Below are 21,778 nucleotides of genomic sequence, written 5' to 3'. Positions count from 1 at the left end.
TTCTACATAGTGGTCTATGGAATAACAATAGTATACCCTTCTACATGCCCAAAGGTTAGTATTATGAATATTTAAAACAAATACTTCATAATTATTTTATTAAGATAACCAACATTAAGGACTGTATCTTTCAGAAATAAACTTATGTTTGGAAACTGAATTTTTAAAACTTTACTCCCAAGTGAACAAATTGAGTTGCCTCAAATATCTCTATTTCAAGTTGAATGCTATTTTTCCCTGAGTGAACCTATTAATCTTCATAGTTTGATTGGAAATAAATTGCTCATTAGATGTCTAAGTCACACATCTCTTATGGCACATTAGTTTTTCATGCATGAAAAAAGTTGACTTTGCTTCAAAAAAAATTAAAAATAGTATTTTAGAAAATACCACACTATTCTCTAATAATGATATTTTATAACCAGTGTCAAAATAGCCATATTTCCACATCTTAAATTTATATATTTTCACTTAGAGACTATTTCGCTTTAAAAAAAGATGATTAAATATTTGAAACTGTTTCTTTTAAACTGTTATCATGAAACCATTCATTGATATATTCTTAAATTATTCAAGAGTAGGCCACTTTACTTTGCAAGTCCCAAATGACTTACAAAGCTCCCCTGATAATGCATTCATTTAACCAATATTTTCTATGAACTTATTATTCTATAAATATGAAATATTTCTCAGTATTCCATAATCTTGGCTATAGGACATTAGAAAAATATTTCATATAGTGTCATTTAAAAATATTCTACATGAAGAAAACATATTCAGAGAGCTATATAAGCCATTTATGCATTCTTCTGCTAGACTCCATTTCCAGTATAACATGTGGACAATTAGAACTGCTCATGATCAATACATTTTAAAGCTTCATATACCTTTCCAAAACAATTCAATGTTTGTCCAATAGATATTGAACACATTAATGACTTAGTTACACAAAAATGTCCTAAGTCTATCTTGCAGAACTGATCAAATAATCTCATTTTAGAAGAGTCTAGAATACATTTGTCCCTTGACTAACATTAAACTAAATTTAATCTTTTAAAGATCTTAACTTTTTAAGTAAACTCTATTGCTAGAATCCTTCCTATGTTCCTTCAACAAAAGTTTATTGAACAATGATTGTGTGTCAGACACTGGGCAAAGTATTCGAAATAATAAAGGTGAATAAAATACTTTGTTGCCTAGAGGAGCCCATGTTCCATAAGCAGTTTCAAATCCAAGAATGCTGCTCCCCAAAGATTACTTATGAAAATTTTGATGAACACACATACTGCTTTTCATTTTTCAAGCAGCCTGACAATATTCAGGATTTGTTGCATTATATTTCCTAAATCTCGTGAGGATACAGAAATAGTTAAGGACAAAAGGAAGTATTGGGAAAATGTTACAAAAATCACTTTCTGAGCAACATAAAATATTGCCATTACCCTGGGATGACTGCTCTTCAAATAAGCTCATGTGAGGAGGATTTATCATCAAGGTCATGGCTTCCTCAATTCTTTGGCAGCTACTAACACAAAAGCTTATTTTCCCAGAAAGAAAAAAAAAATAGCCTCTATTTTAAGAAGAAGATTCATAAGGTCCATGAAGGACTCTTGAGGGCTCTTGGGAATGTTGAGAGTTCAAACTCAAGGCTTAGTATCCTATGACATTGTTAATTTACTGTTTTAATGAAATAGGATTATGGTACTATTACATATATCTACAATACGCGCTACTTTTCATATTCATTAGCATAGGTCACAATGATAAAAACAAGGCACATGATTTCTTATTAGAAAATAGGTCTTTAAATAGTTTGATTAATTAAGCATATTAATATAAAATTGTAACAAAATTGCTATGAAACTATGAAAACTGCTTTAGGACAAGAATAGTGTTAAAACCAGGTAAAATAAAGTACTTCCATAAAATATAACAAGTGAATCGGCAGCTTTATATTATAATAAAAATAACTTGGTAATGCTAAATTCTTTCCTGCCTATAGGGAACTAATTGCCTAATAGACATTTTGGAGATTTGCTCATTTTCAGTCTACTTAGGTTTATAGCAGTGATAATGATACCATAGTGGTTTTTAAAATAATGTGAATTTTTCAGATATGGAGGCTACATGCACACAATAATTGTTTTTCCTCCTATATTCTCACTGAAATAATCAATGGAATTTTAAAAATATAAGAAAGGGAAAGAGAGAGCAAGTGAGAACATCTATACCAGTGGTTCTCAACCTTCCTAATGCCGCGACGCTTTAATACAGTTCCTCATGTTGTGGTGACCCCCAACCATAAAATTATTTTCATTGCTACTTAATAACTGTAATTTTGCTACTGTTATGAATTGTAATGTAAATATCTTATATGCAGGATGTATTTTCATTGTTACAAATTGAACATAATTAAAGCATAGTGATTAATCACAAAAACAATATGTAATTATATGTGTTTTCCGATGGTCTTAGGCGACCCCTATGAAAGGGTCGTTTGACGCCCAAAGGGGTCACCACCCACAGGTTGAGAACCGCTGATCTATACTAATAAAAGGGTAAAATGCTAATTAGACCGGGCATCTTCTGGACGTCATTCCGGACGTCCTTCCTGACAAAGCCAGGGCCCAAGTGGCACTGCCCAGGGTCCCGGGTGCCTGCGGCTGGCCCAGGCGAGACCGGCCCGCGTCCCGGGTGCCTGTGACTGGACAGAGGGAGGGAAGCCTGGGTCTGGTTGCCTGCGGCCGGCCAGAGGAGGGAAGCCTGGGTCCTGGGTGCGGAGGCCAAGGCAGAGGCGATTAGGGGTGATCAGACAGGCAGGTGAGCAGTTAGGGACCATCAGGCAGGCCGGCAGAGGCGGTTAGGGGAAATCAGGCAGGTAGGCATAGTGTTTAGGGGCGATTAGGCAGGCAGGCAGGCAAGCAGTTAGGAGCCAGCAGTCCTGGATTGTGAGAGGGTGCAGGCCAGGCTGAGGGACCAGGCCAGGCTGAGGGACCACCCTCCCCATGCACGAATTTCGTGCACAAGGCCTCTAGTCTATCTATAATAGTACAGTAATCTAGGTAAGACTCTTACCACATTCACAAAATATCAAGAATATTTGCTGGGACTCATCAAACCAGGTTAGTTCCCTGCTTCTGGTTTTAACAGTACCTTGGGTTCTTCTTCCATAGCTTTTATCTCATGTGTCTATATTCTCTGATAGACTATAAGCATCAAAAGGACAGGGGTTAGACTATAAGCATCAAGAGGGCAGCGGTTATATCCTGCCATGAACACCTCATACACCCAACAACTGTTATTGGGCCTTACCCTTATAAGATGCTCAGTAAATGTTTGTTAAATGAAGGCAAGAAGGAAAGCTCACAGTGGTAATCTCTTGGAGGGAAGTTATGACTTTTGTTTTCTTTATCTATTTTTCTACTTTTCCAAATGATCTATAAAGAACATGTATTACTTGCATAAAGAAAACAAAGTAATTAATAGATTTTTAAATGCAGCTCTTAAATTAACCTATTTAATTCCTTACTGAATATACCATAGATAAGTAGCAACATGAAAAAAGTAATAATTAAAATAAATTAATACTGCATGGTTATTTATAAAATAATTTCTGCTAAGTGAAGTTTATATACCTTATTTATAAATTACTATCGCATATAACCTTCAAAAATTGTTTAAAGCATATTTTAGTAATATAGACCATAGTTCCATAAAGTTTTATTTTTCATTGTGGGAAAGGCAATATCTAGTCAAAGTCAAGAAATGAAAATCTGGATTCCTGAAGCATGTCAAACATTTCTAACATAACTAAAACCCTTCTTATCCCTAAGTTTTAAGTAATACGGATCAAAAGTATTGCTTGCTTGTTTCTATTTTATGCAAATATTAAACTTTGTAAAAAAAAAACAAAACAATAAGCAATACTAAGGCACAGGCCACATTTTATGTGTGAGAAGAAAATTAAAATCTAGATTTTTTTCAAATTGACAACTTTTATCAATTAGCCATTATGTCATTAGTTTGTCACTATATTTATATGGGATAATTTTTTTGAGAATTAAAGTAGAAAACTATGATCTATTAACAAGTATTTTTTATAATTTAGAAGTTTTCTTATGATTTTGCATATATAGTGAGAAAACTATGATCTATTAACAAGTATTTTTTTATATTTAGGAGTTTTATTTATGGTCTTGCATATACAGTGAAAATGTGAATAAAAAAATTTTTACCATTATGTTTTCCCTATCAAAAATAACAGAATCTTCTTTAAGCCTAGTTTGAGATCCTGATAGGTTAAACTTATCATACTATTTTTAATAAAATAATGCTCCCTTACTTTAATATATGGAAAACACGTATCTTTTCCTTTAAGAAGGAAAATGTTGATGTTATCTTGGTTATAAGCTTGCTGCTGAAATGATTTAGGTAGTTTTCTCTTCCATACAATACCAGGATAAGGCCTTTCTTTTCAAGCCATGAATTATAGATAGTATTTCAAACCTATTTTATCTGAATCTTTCTCAGAAAAATGAGAAACCACAAATATTTATTCTATATAAACAAAACAGACACAAGATATAGATAAAAATGATCCAGTATGTAGTAATGAATAATTGCCATGAGTACAACTATAAAAACACAAAAGGGCATCAAGTATTTAAATTTGAGGATTCCTTAGGTTACTAAGAAAATTTAAAAGCTGTAATTTTATGTGTTTGGGATTCATTAATTCGCATTGATAATAAATTTAACATTGTTGTCTACAGTACACTTTTGAGAAAACTCAAAACTATTTGTTTTAAAAACTTGTCTAAGAAATTCTAATGTAAAACTAATAATCAGTAAATCTGTTTAAGCAAATTATTCATTTTATTTTGCTATTTCTGATATTAAATATTCAAAAGTTGGCTACCTAAAATTTTGTAGGCAAATAATTCCCAAATTGAGGAAAATATGCTAGTATTCTTTTTTTTTCATGAAGTATTTTTATAGGAGACTGCATGATAAGGAAAAGCAAGTATCAAGTAGAAACAGAAATATCAATACTAACGTAATATAAGCATAACTCACAGGTACTAGAAACAAACTATTTGAAACTAGGTTTAAAAAAATCAAGCACGCCGAAACCAGTTTGGCTCAGTGGATAGAGCATCGGCCTGCAGACTGAAAGGTCCCAGGTTCGATTCCGGTCAAGGGCATGTACCTGGGTTGCGGGCACATCCCCAGTAGGAGATGTGCAGGAGGCAGCTGATCGATGTTTCTCTCTCATCGATGTTTCTAACTCTCTATCTCTCTCCCTTCCTCTCTGTAAAAAATCAATAAAATATATTTAAAAAAAAAAATCAAGCACACAGGGGAGGGGGAGTAGAGATCAACCAAAGGACTTGTATGCATGCATATAAGCATAACCCATGGACACAGACAGTAGGGGGGTGAGGGCAGGTGCTAGGGCAGTGATGGCGAACCTTTTGAGCCCAGCGTGTCAGCATTTTGAAAAACCCTAACTTAACTCTGGTGCCGTGTCACATATAGAAATTTTTTGATATTTGCAACCATAGTAAAACAAAGACTTATATTTTTGATATTTATTTTATATATTTAAATGCCATTTAACAAAGAAAAATCAACCAAAAAAATGAGTTCGCGTGTCACCTCTGACACGTGTGTCATAGGTTCGCCATCACTGTGCTAGGGGGTGGGAACGGCTGGGGAGAGGTCAATGGGGGGAAAAGGAGACATGTAATACTTTAAACAACAAGGAATTTTAAAAATATCAAGCACAAACATGCAGGAGATTCACATACACCACTGATGCAAAATGAAGTTGGTAATATCAAAAAACAAATCTGTATATAGATTAAATCTCTTTATGGGAAATATATAGAAAAAATTATGCTCTTGATGAAACTGAGACTATTGCAGTAAGTCCTCTGGTTACGTGAGAGATCCGTTCCTATGGTGCGACGTAATGTGATTTTCGCTGTAAGTTGGAACCCACTTACATAAGCACCTACATCATTCACATTGAGCACATACACAGCAGTAATGAAGTGAAACAGTAAAAAGAATTTAAAAGAAATATAACAATTCCTGACCTTTACTTGTGGTAAACAAATAATAAAAAACATAAAGCACATATGTACATATGTCGAAATGATGGAACTTTTTTTTTTTTTTATAAATAAACTAGAGGCCCAATGCATGAAATTCGCAGCCCCTCGCAGCCCCTGCCAGCCCTCACAGCCCCTCACTGCCCCGGCTTCATCCAGAAGGTCGTCCGGAAGGATGTCCAGAAGGTCATTTGGCTGTTTGGTCTAATTAGCATATTAGCTCTTTATTATATAGGATGGGAGATGGCGACGTAGCCATGAAACAACGACGTACGTCGAGTCTGACATAACCCAAGGACTGTCTGTATATAATGCAATGCAAAGAAAATTTTAAAATAACTTATTTTATATCAAAATAAGTAAGTATTTATCTACATGTGTCAAATAAGCCCACTTAGGTAATCATAGAGATTATACAACATAAGGGGAATCTGAGGTTAAAAGGGATTTAACTACAGATGTACTTAAATGAGCACTGGTGATCAATACTACATAGGGGAAAGACCAATGGGCTTGAAGACAGAAATTCAAATCCTTATCTGGGCCCTGGTACTTATTATGGGTCTTCGACAATTTCTTCACAAATCTCCTAAAATTCTAGGTTTCTTTCTCTTTCTAAAAATTTTATTTATTTTTGGTATTTTACTTTATTTTATTATTTCCATCACCATTTCTCCTCCCTAAACCCTCTTCTACATCCACTCATCCCCTTCCTTCCCACAATCACCAGGTTTCTTAACCACAGAGATAACCTTGAGTTGTTTATAAAGTCACTTCTATATTATTTAAATTTTGATTCCAACTACTCTAAATGAATAAGTACACTATCCTATATAATAAAAGCCTAAGATGCAAATCGACCAAACAGCAGAATGACCAGTTGCTATGATGCTCACTGACCACCAGGGGGTGGACGCTTAACCCAGGAGCTGCCCCCAGGCTGCAGACCCCAGGCCAGCCAAGGCGGGTGCCACAGAGGGAGGCGACTGGCGGTGGCGGTGGGGGGAGGTGGGGAGGGTACACTTGGGGCCAGTGAGCAGGGGTGCCAGGCCAGCTAAGGTGGGTGCCAGTGGGGGACCCCCAATCATCCCGCCGGTTGCCCTACAGATCAGCCCTGATCACTGGCCAGGCCTAGGGACCCTACCTGTGCACAAATTTTATGCACCGGGCTCTAGTTATGAATGAAATTTAAGATGGAACTGGTATTTTCCTCAAATAACCTTGGGAGAAAAAATTCTCTCCCTGTGTTAACTTTATAATTCTAATAAACTGAGTTTTTAAGGGAGACATTACTTGTTTTCATAATGCCTATCTATTGACTTCTGTTATTAGCAAAAATTAGCAACACCAAGGGCATGATTTGAAAGATGCTTAGAAAATACAGTATTCATGTAATCTTCTGTTGAAAAAATTGTGAAATAGTAGTATGCTTTAATTTCATATTAATCCAGAAACAATAGGTTAAAAGTGAGGGGAAAAGTATCTGTAATCAAATTTATACATGATACAATTGTTCTCAAGCAATCTTTTTTGCTGGTAACAATGATATAAAGAGCTACTATAAAGTTTTAGGCATTTCTTTTTTCTTTTTAACATATGTCCCTACCTCCCCTCCCTTTGCCCACTTCCACCCAACCTGCACTCCCTTTTGCTCAGACCATAACCAAACTCTAGGCATTTCTTATTCTTTGGATTATGAAACATCAAACATACATTCAACGAAATAGCTTGACTTTGCTCATAAGTCAGAATAAATGTGATATTAACAGCACTATTAATAACTATAATAATAATAATCACAGTATGTGTTGCCATTCATGGAAGATTTAGTGGGTTTCTGCATATGCTGTGCTCTGATCTCCAGAACATGCCTATATAGAATTATCTTTCCTAATGAGGAAACTGAAACTCAGAAGGGTTAAGGAATTTGCCCAGGGTGGCAGGGCTACTAAGTGCAGGAGTAGGTATTCAAATCCAGATCTGTCTGACTACAAACCTCATATATATTTCAGGTATATTTCAGTTAATTTCAATTTTATATAAATAGACATATAAAGGAAGAGGTTACCTTACAGATAATAAGTATAACAGGAAACAATATTGGCTTCTTGACATTTATGTGACAAGACTGACAGTGTATCAAAAGATATTTCCCAGGAACTCAACACTTCTCAATATCAGCAAGCAGTTGGGAATGATTTAAGATAATGGCAAAATATGCAACCTACCGCCATTCTACTGACAGGAAGCCCTTCATTTTAACACAAAGTATAGAAACTTCAATTTTATATTATATGAGCCTCTTTCAATCCTATCATTTGAGCGTCTTAGCTTGAACTTCTAGTTTCTGTACATATGAGAAGGTTGCTATACTGAGGTATGTATGGAGTCATGTATAAGGATGTGAACAGGGGCATTTATAAGGATGTGTGTAGGATGGTATGTAGGAGTGTGTAGGGAATTGTGAGTCCCAGTCAGAGATCTTTGAAAGTTACTGCTCCAAATAAATGGCATGATACACCAGGTTATCTCCACTACCCTGCTATTATAATGCAGACTTGCTAATCAAAAAGATGTATTAGTACATTATTAGCAATAGTACATTAAGTATATCCTGTGGAATATTTTACTCAACTCTCATTAATTTTAGAAATATTTACTATGCTTTTTGTATACCTACTATACCTTTGAAAGGTACCAAAATTACCTATATACATTTCATTTTTGTAATTTATTTCTTTCTTTCAGAAACAAAGCTAAATGCTTGGCACACATCAGATATTTGTCTTAAATTTTTAAATTGCCTATAAGGTTAGTGTAAATAGATATTCTTCATTTAAATATAATACAAGTTTTAAAAATCCTTTCAATTTGATTTCTAACCAAAGACTGATGATTTCTATTTGTCTTTAATTTCCTCTCAATATGAAGTTCACCAGAGTGTGACAATTAGTTAACTAATTAGGCAAACTTGATTAAGCTATTTTTCTAGGTCAATATGTAAAGTTATTCAAATTGAGAGCAGTTTGTAAAATTAATGTTCCTATGTAATGTGCATGACACTGAGTCATGTATTAAATACTCTCCAAATATCAGAAGAAACAAGTGAGTATACATTGAAATAAATAGTGGCTCTAAAATGTTTAATATAGATAAATGTCTAATTTAAAATAGAAAAATATAAATTATTTATTTACTTTTAAATATTTAATCACCTTTAGTTTTTGTTTGTTTTTGTTAAACCTCATTCGAAGATATTTTTCTATTGATTTTTAGAGAGAATGGAAGAGAGAAGGAAAGACAGAAATACTGATGTGAGAGAAACACATTGGTTGCCTCCTGCTTGAGCCCTAACTAGGGCCTGGTCCAGGGATTAGCCTGTAACCAAGGTACGTGCCCTTGAGTGGAATAGAACCCAGGACCCTTTGGTCTGCAGGCTGATGCTCTATCCTCTGAGCCAAACCGGCTAGGGTGAAAAATACAAATTATTTAAATATTTTAAAAAGTATATCTCTTATTAATAAGTCTATAAATTTATAAATAAATCAGTCCTGTTCTAAGAACAAATTTTGATTTAAATTACTCAAAATTAACTGCTTCCTATTATCAACTCCAGTAGGACTGAAAGAACATATCTAAAAATTATTGGCTATAAAACAAAATTTTGCTTATGTATATCAATATTAATATGAAAAACAACACATACTTTTTGCAGATATCTCTGCTCCCTGAGATTTTTCTAGTAAGAATATTTCCATAGCCTTTGCTTTTATTAGATTAACAAAAAAAGGAATACAAGGAAAAAAGTAAAATATCTGTCCCAAAAAACAATACCTTCTTCAAGCTATAAAAACAAGAAATATATAACAACCACATGTTTGTGTCTGGGCAGATTACTTGGGTTCCAGAATCACTTGTTACATGGGCTCCAAATTCACTTAAAAAGAAGAAAAAAAATTTTTAATAAGATTTTATGTTTTTCAAGTCAAGGAGTTTAAATTTTACAAACAGTAAACTAAATGAAAATGAGAGCTGAATATAAAAAACACAAGTCTTCAAGCTGTAAAAATAAATTCTCTGTCTCCATCAATCACAAAAGTGATCCAGTACTTTGTGGATATTTGTAGATTGCTAGCATTTCTGGATTATTATCACAAATGAAATCGCAAATGAAATTGATTATAATGACTGATGCTGGTAACACAAGGGAATCTACTTCTTAATTTAATAGTATGCCCATGGGCTTTGCTTACATGTAATTTTTATTACTTACTATGTAATATTAAGAGAAAAAGCAGGATAAAAGTAGTTTATGCCAGTGTTTCTCAACTTCTTTATAAACATCCCCCTAAGAGTCTTTTTAGAACTTTTTTCCTAAATTCTCCATGAAATTTTAATGCCACATATATACTGTATATCTGTTTATGTGCTTACGTATACTTGTACTTTATATATAAAAAGAGTAAAAATGAAGCTCAATTTTTATTTGACACAGATTATGAATGACTAAATATAATTTTAAATAAAAAATTAAAAGCTATTAATATGAACAACTTTGTAACTACATTTGCTGAGTAATCGTTAAGGGAAAAATAACCATGCAAAGATTTAAATATAAAGAAGGAAAATGTAATCCATGTTTTGCTTGTGAATGCTGACATGAAATTTCTGAAAATCTGACTTCTTTCATAATACAGAATACTTTACTATGGTAGTTGCATTATTTGTGGGTCAAAAATGAATAAATATGCTAGAATAAAGAGATAAAACCAGCCAACAAGGCAGAATTGAAGAACTCTAACTCCTTTTGACTTGCATCCTGAGAAAGATTATTTGTAATTAAAATGCTGACAGAACTATTTAGCAGCAGCATGGCCACCATGGCAGACAATAGATTTGGCACTGTGGAAGTCACAGCAGCTGCTAACTGCACCCAGCCTCACACTACCTTAATATGTGATGAAAAATGAAGGACTTTAAAATGTAAGAAATGCAAACAGAACTGATTTTAGAAAGAAAGGACAAGAAGCTAGGCTTGAAATAAGATGTTGGAAAATTTAAGCTGTTGTTAACAATGTTACTTAGGTGCACCAAAAGCTTACCAATTATTTTTCCTACCATCCCCCACCACCTGTTTTTTAATGCCAGTTGACTTTAACAAGACAGGTCTGAATGTATCATAAGTTAATTCTTTATCAGTTTTCATATATCATCCTTTACCTTGGTCGGCCAGCTGAAAATTATGCAAGCTATAAATTAGCTTTAAACAAGCTGTGAATCAGGTTAGAACTGGTTTTCGAATTAAAGAGCCTTCAGTATATTACAAGGTGCTGTCATTTTATTACCTCAATCAATTCTGTGTGGCCTGAGGTGGAAGAAAATGAATGCTGTCTTCATTTGCAATGGGTTTATCTCTTACAGCAGGCTCTGGAAACATAACCACAGCAATGAATCGAGAGCTAAAGTACATTTAACATTACCAATGCAGGAACTCGTTACTCCTTCACAAAGATGGAGTTTCAATGGGAAAAAACACACACATTTCCAGAGTGTTTTAAAAAGTTATAAAGCCGACATTCTATTAAAATAATTTTAAGTAGTCCTCAAATACGGGAAAGAATAACAACACAAAGGATGTGCTATTCTCAGTATTTTGGAAGTAGCAGACATAAGTATATATTTCATTTTTATCTTTGTGAAAACCATTTCATTTCCATTTCCTGTGGCCATGCAATTAAATAGAAGAGTGAATTAAGTACCAGTTAGGCTTAGCATCATTAACACTCTAAAACACAGATAAAATAGCAATAAATAAATAAATGTGAATAAGAAGGTATTTATTACTGAGAAAATGAGGCACAGAGAGAATAAGTCACCCCCAAGTTTATACAGCTACCTAGACAATTGGATTCTAAGTCTGTATTCTTGTAGAATATTTGACTAAGAGTACAGGGACATTGAGTACACCAAAGGACTGATTTTTTGGAAAACATTGTTTGTACCAGAATGAGTAATGAGAAACATCGATGAGAGAAGGCATAAAGTCAAGTTTAGAGACCTTAGAAGGGTAAGTCAAGTGAAGAAAGAGCTGGGTCTCCATGCCAGTGGACAAAGAACTCTGCATGTTTATGTGCAAGTACTCATCGCACACACAAAGAACGCAGAAATGCTTTCAGTCTTTTGACAGATTTTGCTTAGAAGAATATATGTTGCTATACCTAATCATTCCTGTGTATCCTTCTACAACTTTTTACTCATGTTTATGAAAAACGATTTTATACATCTAAACTTGTTTTTAATCACTGAACAGATTTAATGTTAATATACAATATTTCCGAAGTGCTCAATGATAGAATAATAAATGACTATAGAAAGAGCACTGATTAGCATTACCCTGGTCATTAACTAACTGTGTAACCCTAAGCTTACTTCTCTGGGTATCACTTTCCTTTCTATAAAATAAAGCAATTTGACTATATCAAAAATTTTTTAATTGTTTAACCTGGTAGTGAAATCAATTTAGTGGAGATTAGTCAGCATTTTTTAATCCAAAAAGAAAAGAACAGAAATTTTAAGCATTATTTTATTCCATGAAATCTTTTAAGTTATACGTAACAAAATATATAGAATAAATCTGATTGAAAAAGTTTGCAAATCACTGGTCTAAATGATATCTCCTCTTCTTCTCATCCTTAACTAATCTTTTGTGGGTGTTTTTTCTTTCATCTTAAGGGCTCCAAACAGAACTTCAGTAGTTACAGATTCATGATATAATATTTATAATCCATTATAATATGGTCACAATCTAAACTCCCAATGAATTGGCTTTACTCTTTTGCCAAAACCCAGTTGAGAGTGTGTGTGTGTGTGTGTGTGTGTGTGTGTATGTGTGTGTGTGTGTGTATTCCTATTCTGCTTCTGAGCTCTCTATTCTGTTCCAGTGATCTTTATGCCTATTCTTTTTCTTAAAATATATATATATATACACACACACACACACTAGAGGCCCGGTGCACGATATTCGTGCACGGGTGCGGTCCCTAGGCCTGGCCAGCAATCAAAACATGAGCATCTGGTGTGGAAGGGCAGGTCCCAGCTGACCTCTGGGCCCTGGGCAGCACCTGGGCCCCCGGGTCCTCATGCACCCCCTCCGCCTGAGTCATGGTGCCCGAGTCCCCACACGGTGATGTGGTGAGCGCAGCCAGACCCCGTGGGCCGTGGTACAGCGTGGGCCTCTGGGCCGCCCAGTGGCACCGCACGAAAGTGGGGCGGGCAGCACACGCTCTCCTGGCAGGCCTTGCACACTGGCTCCTGCGTGAACCCACAGGGAGCCCGACCGGCCCCTGCGGTCCCGGTGGCTGCAGCCCAGCTCACCCTGAAGAGGCCATGCGGGTGCGGGGCGGGCTCCTTGTGGGCGCCTGGCACCTGAGCGCCTGCTGCCAGTGCCGTGCCGCCCCCTGGTGGTCAGCGCATGTCATAGCGAGTGTTCGAACTCCCGGTCTCCTGGTCAGACGGCTGCCCGAGGGGACAATTTGCATATTAGGCTTTTATTATATAGGATTGTTATTGATTTCAAATCAATTTTTATTGATTTGAGAGAAAATCATTGATTGGCTGCCTCCTTCACGTTTCCTACTGGGCATGTGCCCTTGGCTAGAATCGAACCTAGAACCCTTTAGTCTGCAGTCCAACACTCTATCTACTGAGCCAAACCGGCGAGGGCTTTATGCCTGTTCTTTAGCCAATACCACACTGTCTTGATTACTAGAACTTTATAGTAAGTCTTATAATCAGATAAGTTTTAGTTTTCCAACTCTGTTCTCCTTCAACATTGTGTTGGCTATTCTGGGAATTTGGACTTTCCATATAAACTTTAGATCAATTTGTCAATATCCACAAAATAATTTGCTAAGATTCTGATTGGAATTGCACTGAATCTACAGTTCAAGTTGTGACAGTATTAAGTCTTCTTATCTTTGTACATAGAATATTTCTCCATTTGGTTTTGACTTCTTTAATTAGAATTTTATAATTTTCCTCATACGGATCTTATATATATTTTATTAGATTTATAAAATGTGCTAATTAAAGTGATATTGAGGTTTTGTAGCCTATTAGCCTATTCCAGTCGTTCATTGCTGGATTATAAGAAAGTAATTGACTTCTGAATACTAACAAATTCAAACCTCTGAAACACTTGAACATCACATAAAAATAAGAATCTATGCAGAGACCTTACACTTTTCACAAAAATTAACTTAAAATGGATCAAAGACCTAAATATAAAATGCAAAACTAGAAGTGGGATCACTGGATCAAATGGGAGTTCCATATTTAACTTTTTGAGGAAACTCCATACTGTTCTCCACAGTGGCTGCACCAGTCTGCACTCCCACCAGCAGTGCATGAGGGTTCCTTTTTCTCCACATCCTCGCCAGCACTTATACTCTTTTTCTTCAAGGATTCCCCTATGATGCTTCAAGTACCAGAAAGGCTTATGAAGTACGGTAGCACATGGTAGCATTATACTTCCCTGGCTTCTTAAAGTTAGGTTTAACTATGTACTTTGTAGAATGTAAGCTGCAATGGCATGTGTTAACTTCCATGTATAGTTTTAAAAGTCATTCTGCAATTTGCCATGTTTCCTCCTACAGTGCCTTGGACCTATATTGAAATAAAACTGTCATCAGCTTGGGTCCCCAAGTAATCAAATGTGCAGACTTGCTCTTCCAACCTGTATTGACATGTTACTTGCATGAGAAATCAACAAGTGTTAATCCACCAAAAATTTGGTATTTTGTTTGTTTGTGCTGTATAACCTACCATGATTTACATTCCCATCAAACACGATCTAGTTTTTCTAATCCCATTCCAATGACATATTATTCACAATCTCTTTTTGATTCTTGGAGCTGAAAACAATGTTCCTAGTCTCTCAATTACCACAGTAGCTTATCTGCATCTTCTAATGACATTTAACACTTTAAACCTTGTATTACAATTATATGCATACATGTCTTATCTGTCCTTCTAGAACGTAAGTTTTTTAATTACCAGATCATGTCTGATTATCTTAGTACTGGAGGCCCAGTGCACGAATTCGTGCACGGGTGGGGTCCCTCAGCCTGGCCAGTGATGGGGTCATCTAGCCCAGTCCCGATCGGGCCAATCGGGGCTGGCCAGGGGGAGGGACCACAGTAGGTTGGATGGCTGTGGGAGGTTGGCTGGCTACAGGAGGTTGGCTATGGGAGCACACTGATCACCAGGAGGCAGGTCCTGCATTGAGTGTCTGCCCCTGGGAGGTTGGCCAGCTGGGGGTGGGGGGTGGAGGGAGGGAAGGACTGCGGGATGTTGGCCGGCCATGGGAGGTTGGCTGTGGGAGCACATTGACCACCAGGGAACAGCTCCTGTGTTAAGCATCTGCCCCCTGGTGGTCAGTGCATCGTTATAGTGACCAGCCGAGTGGTCGCTTAGGCTTTTATATATATAGATACTTCAAGCATCTAGTAGAAAATGTGGCATAACTTTTGACAACTGTACAGATTTTTACTCAATAAAATGAGGTTCCTACTACAGACATATTAGTAGGCCCATCAAGAAAAAGAAAACACCTACATAAGTAAAAGAGTTACTGTTTCTTCTCAAATTTTATGTATGAAAAATACAAAACAACATTTTCTTTGGGATTAGTTCTACACACTTCGACAACACCAGTATTCTTCATTCTGGAGAACGCAGTTTTTTTTTATTTAAAACTATAACTCTACTTCAAAGAAACCTACTATAATCAACAGATTCTCTTAAATGTTAACTGAAATGCTAAGTGAACTAGACAGAAACTCTTCTAAGAAAGAATATTTTAAATTTGCTCAAGAGATATTTTCTTATGTCTCTTACTCAGTCCTTCCTGCATATTTGGGTCATGGCTATCAGGCATTTATGTTTCAGACATCACTTGCTATTTCAACAAATATCCTTGGGCATCTAGGGCAAAAACTATAACTTATATCCTTCTACTGTCATTCAGTAAAATAAAGGTTTAAAAAATAATTTCAATAACAACTAACAGGAAACAGGCTAGCAGTGAACTACCAAGAGCAATTTTAACTCTACCTTGAAAAAATTATGTATAACATTCTGGTTCCATGTTTTCAAGGAAGTATGAGAGAAATATCCTCGGGCATGAGAGTTTATAATCTAGCTGGTAAAAGGAATCTAGACATAAAAAGATGAATAACAATAAAAAGAAGCATCTACCAAATGCCAAATGAACAGTCTAGCAAACAAATGCAAAAGAAATTTAGTCCTAAGTACCATGGAGAAAACCAGGATTTAAGCTGGATATTTAATTAAAAAACAAACCAAACGAAACGAAAAAAAAAAAACACACAAAAACAAGCCTGATGATATTTGTGAGAGAAGGAAGAGGGAGAAAGTGGAGAGAGAGGGGGAGCGAGCAGCTTGGGGCTATACCGATGGCCTTGGAATTCAGGGCTAAAGCCCTGGCACCTGTATGGCATGGACAATGGAGAGCTCCTTCCTTGAGTTTTCTAACCTGGAAAGACATGTGAAAAGTCATCTTTCAAAAAGATTGACTTGTAAAAAAACTTCTAACATGACTTAATGAGAATGGAAACAGATTCTGAAGACAAAGATTTTTGGAATAAAGAACAAAAGTAATAAAGAACCGGTTCACTAAAGACTTTTTTATTCTTCTTCTGAGACAGGGAGTAAGAGATTGAGATAGGGAAAGCACAAAGGCTATTTCTCAAGTTGAGAGGAGATAAGGTGAGGATAGGCCCCTTTTTCCTCAGTGAAGTAACAGACAGAGTCCTCTTGATAAATGGGAGTGCTGGAAATAAAGCTGAGACTTGAGATATGTGGCAGAGATCTGAAATAACTGCTAGAAGAAATCTGATAAGGAGCTCACATGATGGCAGTGAGGCCCAGTTTAACTTAGGAGGCGTACATTTGTAGTGAACCTAAGTTCACGGTTTCCTCCAGTTATTTCTAACCAGAAAAGAAACAGTTGAGATGAATCTATACAGTGACTCCAGAGAAAGTTGAGGAATTGCAATAAAGGACTCTAATGTTTTGTAAAAGTGTACATTCAAATGCCAAATCATAGTTTAAAAAAGAAGGAAAGGGTTAAGTCAGAAGGAGGAGGATGTCCTGGAGGTCTTGAGAAAAGCTGAGGAAGTGGTAGGAAGTATTTGAAAAAGTGGATGTCCCCCCCCACCCAAAAAAAAAATCATGAGTTGAGTCACTGTGAGAGAGTATTTGACATACTCACTTTAAAGGACTCATGGGGTGAGTGAAATTTTCTCTCTCACCCTCTCATAAATGGTCTAAAATTTATTTTCTTTTCTTTTTTTTTTTAAGATACTAGTATGCACTGATAAAATACTTCAGGAAATATTTCCTCTGAAGCATTTCAAACCAAAAACTGATCTGGTAACTCAAAGGGGAAGAAGCCTGAAGAATGAGGAGAGGAGAGGCTGGAGAGGAGGGATTTCTTTAGAAGAGGCATGATAAAGAAGTCCCTAGATGAGGGGGATTTTCTGTAAAGAACTCAGAGAATGTGTGCCCCGGAGGGTGAGGGGCACAGAGACTGGGTGGTGATGGATGTCTGTCTGGCTATAGTGACAGAGCAACTCAGAGAAAACCTGCAGGGCTGTGAGGAATGACAGCTCTTCTGAGCTTGCAAGGCAAGGGTTCACATGTGCTTGCTTAGGACAAATGACAACCTGTGCAAGACAGCAAGACTCTGGTTGTCTAGAAAGGTATCCAACCAGAGAGGACAGCCTAGTGGGAATGAGGTGATACCAATCAAAGAGGAGGAAAGGAACTTAAGTTCTGAAAATGAGTTATAAGTAACCCACAGGAGAAGGCATCTCTCACATCAAGGGAACCGCAGGTAGGAAAACCCTAGTAATGACAGCACCGCACAAAAGAAGCAGGGACAAGATCAAAGCCCAGGGGGCCCTTCCAAACTCTAGATTTCCCAGCCTGAAGTAGAACTGATGAAGCCCTGACATTAAACTGGGCTCGGTTATATATTTAAAAGACTAGTAATACCTCAGGGAGACTAAAAAAAAAAAAAAAATGAGCTATGCCCCAGCGTCATTGGAGAAAAGATCCAACAGAGTTTGTTTAAAGGCAGTGAACTGAAAGTATCAAGTTGCTTTTTATTTGCATCTTGTCTTGAATTCAGGAAAAATATTTACTTATATCTGAATAAAAATGGAAGATTAGTATTTTAAAAATAGTCATTAAAGCCTTTCATACAGAGAATAGATAAGACCACTTCTATTGTCTCCTTTTGTACCCTTTATTTAAAATTAATTTGAAGGGTTTTTGTTAAAGGTGTCAGTTGCAGACTGCAGGATTTATAGAGTGTCATGTCTCCAAATGCTGCTTTCATTAATTCAGGAAAAAATGAGAAAGAGTAGAAAAGAGAAAAATTGGAGATTCAGGAACAATCATGAAGACATAGTTTACCTCACCCAAAAATTAGACGCATGAGTAGTAGACTCGGGAGCACAAACAAAGAAGTGGAAGACAAGGCTATACTTAATATAGTCTTTATGCTGTACACACGTTAAAACTTCCACACTGTCACTAACTGTCACCGGGAAAAGGTAGAAAAATGTCTAAATTATATAGCAAGTTGCCTGCTTGTAAAAGAGAAAAGAATGCTTTCTAGAAATATCTACTTCATTCACAATCTTAAATAACTTGAAGTGGGGGAAAATTAGTGATAAGTAAACTAATAACTGGGTAATGGAATAAATGTTGAGTTATTAAATTCTGATGTTTTTATATGTTAAACTGCTGTATTAAAATAAGAAAACAGTGCTTAATTACCTTATCTTTATGACTTGTTTTAAACTACTTAGATATCTGTGATTTGGAAACTGATCCACAAATACCTGGTAATCTAAATTTAGATACCTGATTTTAGAAGAAACAGAATTTACAGAATACTATTTGTCCTGAAAAGTTCAGGAAATAATCCAGTCCCTCAGGAACACAAAAGTGAACTAATAAAAATGCTCTGATGCAGTCTGAACTTTTCAAAGTGAATCTTAAAAATTTTAACCTCTATAAGCATACTTTAAACAGTTTTCAAACCAGTGAAGCAGATAATCATTTGTAGGCATTATTGAAGGTACATTTAACAAAAAACCAACTTAACTTCAATGAAGGTCTGACACTACAACATAAACCTTTAAGAAACCTTCAGAGAAAACATAAAATAGATTACATCTTAGGTGACCAGAGTTTAAATTCAGCATATGAATATAATTCAAAGGAAAGGGAACAATATATTAAGGCTAGAACAACTTGTAGAAGTCTGAAACCATAAAAGAACCTAGATGGTTGAGCTAGGTCATGGGTGGAAATAGAGTTAAATGCATGAATTTTTATCTATAAAGGAGGAGGTAACTATTTTTTTTAACTTTTTATAGGTGAAGTAATTTCATACAAAACAATTAAACCAAAATGAGTATAAATTGCATTATAATTAGTATCTGAACCACTGACAAACAAGGTATTGTTTTGAATAGGGGACTTCCTACTGCAAAAGAATGCTGATATTGAAAAAATGTACAAAATCTTCTAGTTGTACATAAAGTGGCTGACACTTCACAAATCAGAATATTCTTAAACTATCTTTGCAAAGAGATTGAATGTGGTTGGTTTTAGTTTCTTTTCACAAAAAAGGTTTTCAAATTTCACACTCATGACAATCATTAAGAAGAAACATTCGACTCAGCTAAAATACAGCGCTCGGTGCCTATTAGATCCCTTTCCCTCACCCTCCCTCCAAGTATAATATATTAGATTCTGCTGGCTCTACATAACTCATCTATATTGTCAAGTGGCTGTCAAGTGGCAGCTCTCTTAACACAGATACTTATTTCATTGAATTTTATGAAGAAAAAGCCTTGAGGAGTTATCATCTATCTTCTACTCCTTACAGTAGGACCATCTTTAATCAATCTGTTTGTTTTAAGAATAACCCCCAGTTTTTATTCTCCTATTCATTAGAAAGCCCAAAACAGATCCCTCTTAACAAAAGGTCTTTTTCCTTTTCCTAGTGTTTACTTCTAATAGAAAAATTATCTGAGTTTCTACATTATGAAAATCTAAAATGGCTTCAGGACAAAACCTAATTCGAGAATCTCTTAAAACAAAGAAATAGAAATACTTATTTTAATCCTATATAATAAAGAAGTAATATGCAAATGGTCGTTATGCCGTGAAGCGTAATGACCGACCATGTAATGACCGGATCATGGATCAGCAGGAGGGTGGGGCAGCGAGCTACAAGGGGGCGGAGAGCTACAGGAGGGGGCAGGACAGCAAGCTATGGGGGGGGGGGGGGGAGGGAGCAACAGGAGGGCGGGGCAGCGGGTGGAGAGCTACAGAAGGGCAGCAGCGAGCTACTGGCAAGCTACTGGCGCACGGATTTGTGCACACGGCTACTAGTATATGTATAAAAGCAAGTTTCTAAAACATAGGCTCTAAAACCAGGCAGGCGTGGGTTCAAATCACTGTTGCACCACTCATTAGCTGTGTAATCCTTAATCAGTGGTTCTCAACCTTGGCTGCACATTAGAATCACCTGGGAATCTTTTTAAAATCCTGATTTCTGGGCCTCATCCTCCGGAAATTCTGTTTTTTTGTTACTAATGTTGTGGCCCCACCCCATAACAAAGAAACAGAATTTCCAGAGGATGAGGCCCAGAAATCGGAATTTTAAAAAGATTTACAGGTGATTCTAATGTGTAGCCAAGGTTGAGAACCACTGCCTTAAGTTCTTTAAACTTTTTTTTAACCCTCAAGAAGGAGATAAAAGACATAAGGAGTCTCGTAAGGATTAAATGGGATGATATATTTAAGTGCTTAAATAGTGCTAGCACATACAGGTACTCAATAAATGTCCATTGTTGTTGTTACTACTATGGTACTTCCTTATTTTAAAAGTGTTTTGTTTGTTTTTTATCCAGCAATTACAATAAGAGTATATGTGTCCAAGAAATACTGCACAGTACTTGAAAATCTGGTTGGAAAAGAGTATTTAACATGAAAAATTGTTCTATATAAAATTACATGAAAAAGGCCATTAAAACAGAATGTATATGATTATAATTTTTAAATTTAAAAAATTTTTTAATTACAGTTGACATGCAGTATTTTAATAGTTTCAGATGTATAACATAGTTCTCTGTATGAGTTTGTTTCTGTTTGTTCATTTGTTTTGTTTTTTAGATTCCACATATAAGTGAAATCATATGTTACTTATCTTAGTCTGATTTATTTCAATTTCACTTAACATAATTCCCTCTATGTCACCCATGTTGTCACAAATGGCAAGATTTCACTCATTTCTATGGCTGAGTAATATCCCATTGTATATAAGCACTACCTCTTCTTTATCCATTTGTCAGCCTTTGGATACTTAGGTTGCTTCCATATCTTGGCTGTTATAAATCTGCAATGAACATAGGAGTGCATATGCTTTTTGAATTAGTGTTCTGGATTTCTTCAATAAATACCCATAAATGGAATTGCTGGCTCAAATGGGAGTTCCATTTTTAGTTTTTTGAGGAATTCATACTGTTCTCACAAGTGGCTGCACAGTCTGCATTCCC

The 21,778-nt window shown here is 35.9% G+C and overlaps 1 protein-coding gene across 3 annotated transcripts in view; it reads right to left on the bottom strand.

The window, feature by feature from the left end:
* The window catches only part of PHF14 (PHD finger protein 14), a 154,274-nt gene that overhangs the window by 24,161 nt on the left and 108,335 nt on the right, over positions 1–21,778 (bottom strand). The window contains exon 18 of one of the 3 annotated variants that reach the window (XM_023750760.1): positions 11,493–11,543. The exons of the other annotated variants lie outside the window; for them this stretch is intronic. Coding sequence (XP_023606528.1) covers positions 11,532–11,543 — 12 coding nt within the window. The 3' untranslated portion in view covers positions 11,493–11,531. Of the gene's footprint in view, positions 1–11,492; positions 11,544–21,778 lie in introns of those variants that run through there. 3 annotated transcript variants of the gene reach the window in all.

This window comes from Myotis lucifugus, unplaced genomic scaffold (genome assembly GCF_000147115.1).
Source record: "Myotis lucifugus unplaced genomic scaffold, Myoluc2.0 scaffold_15, whole genome shotgun sequence".
Taxonomy (NCBI): domain Eukaryota; kingdom Metazoa; phylum Chordata; class Mammalia; order Chiroptera; family Vespertilionidae; genus Myotis; species Myotis lucifugus.
This window is presented reverse-complemented; position numbering and strand designations above follow the sequence as displayed.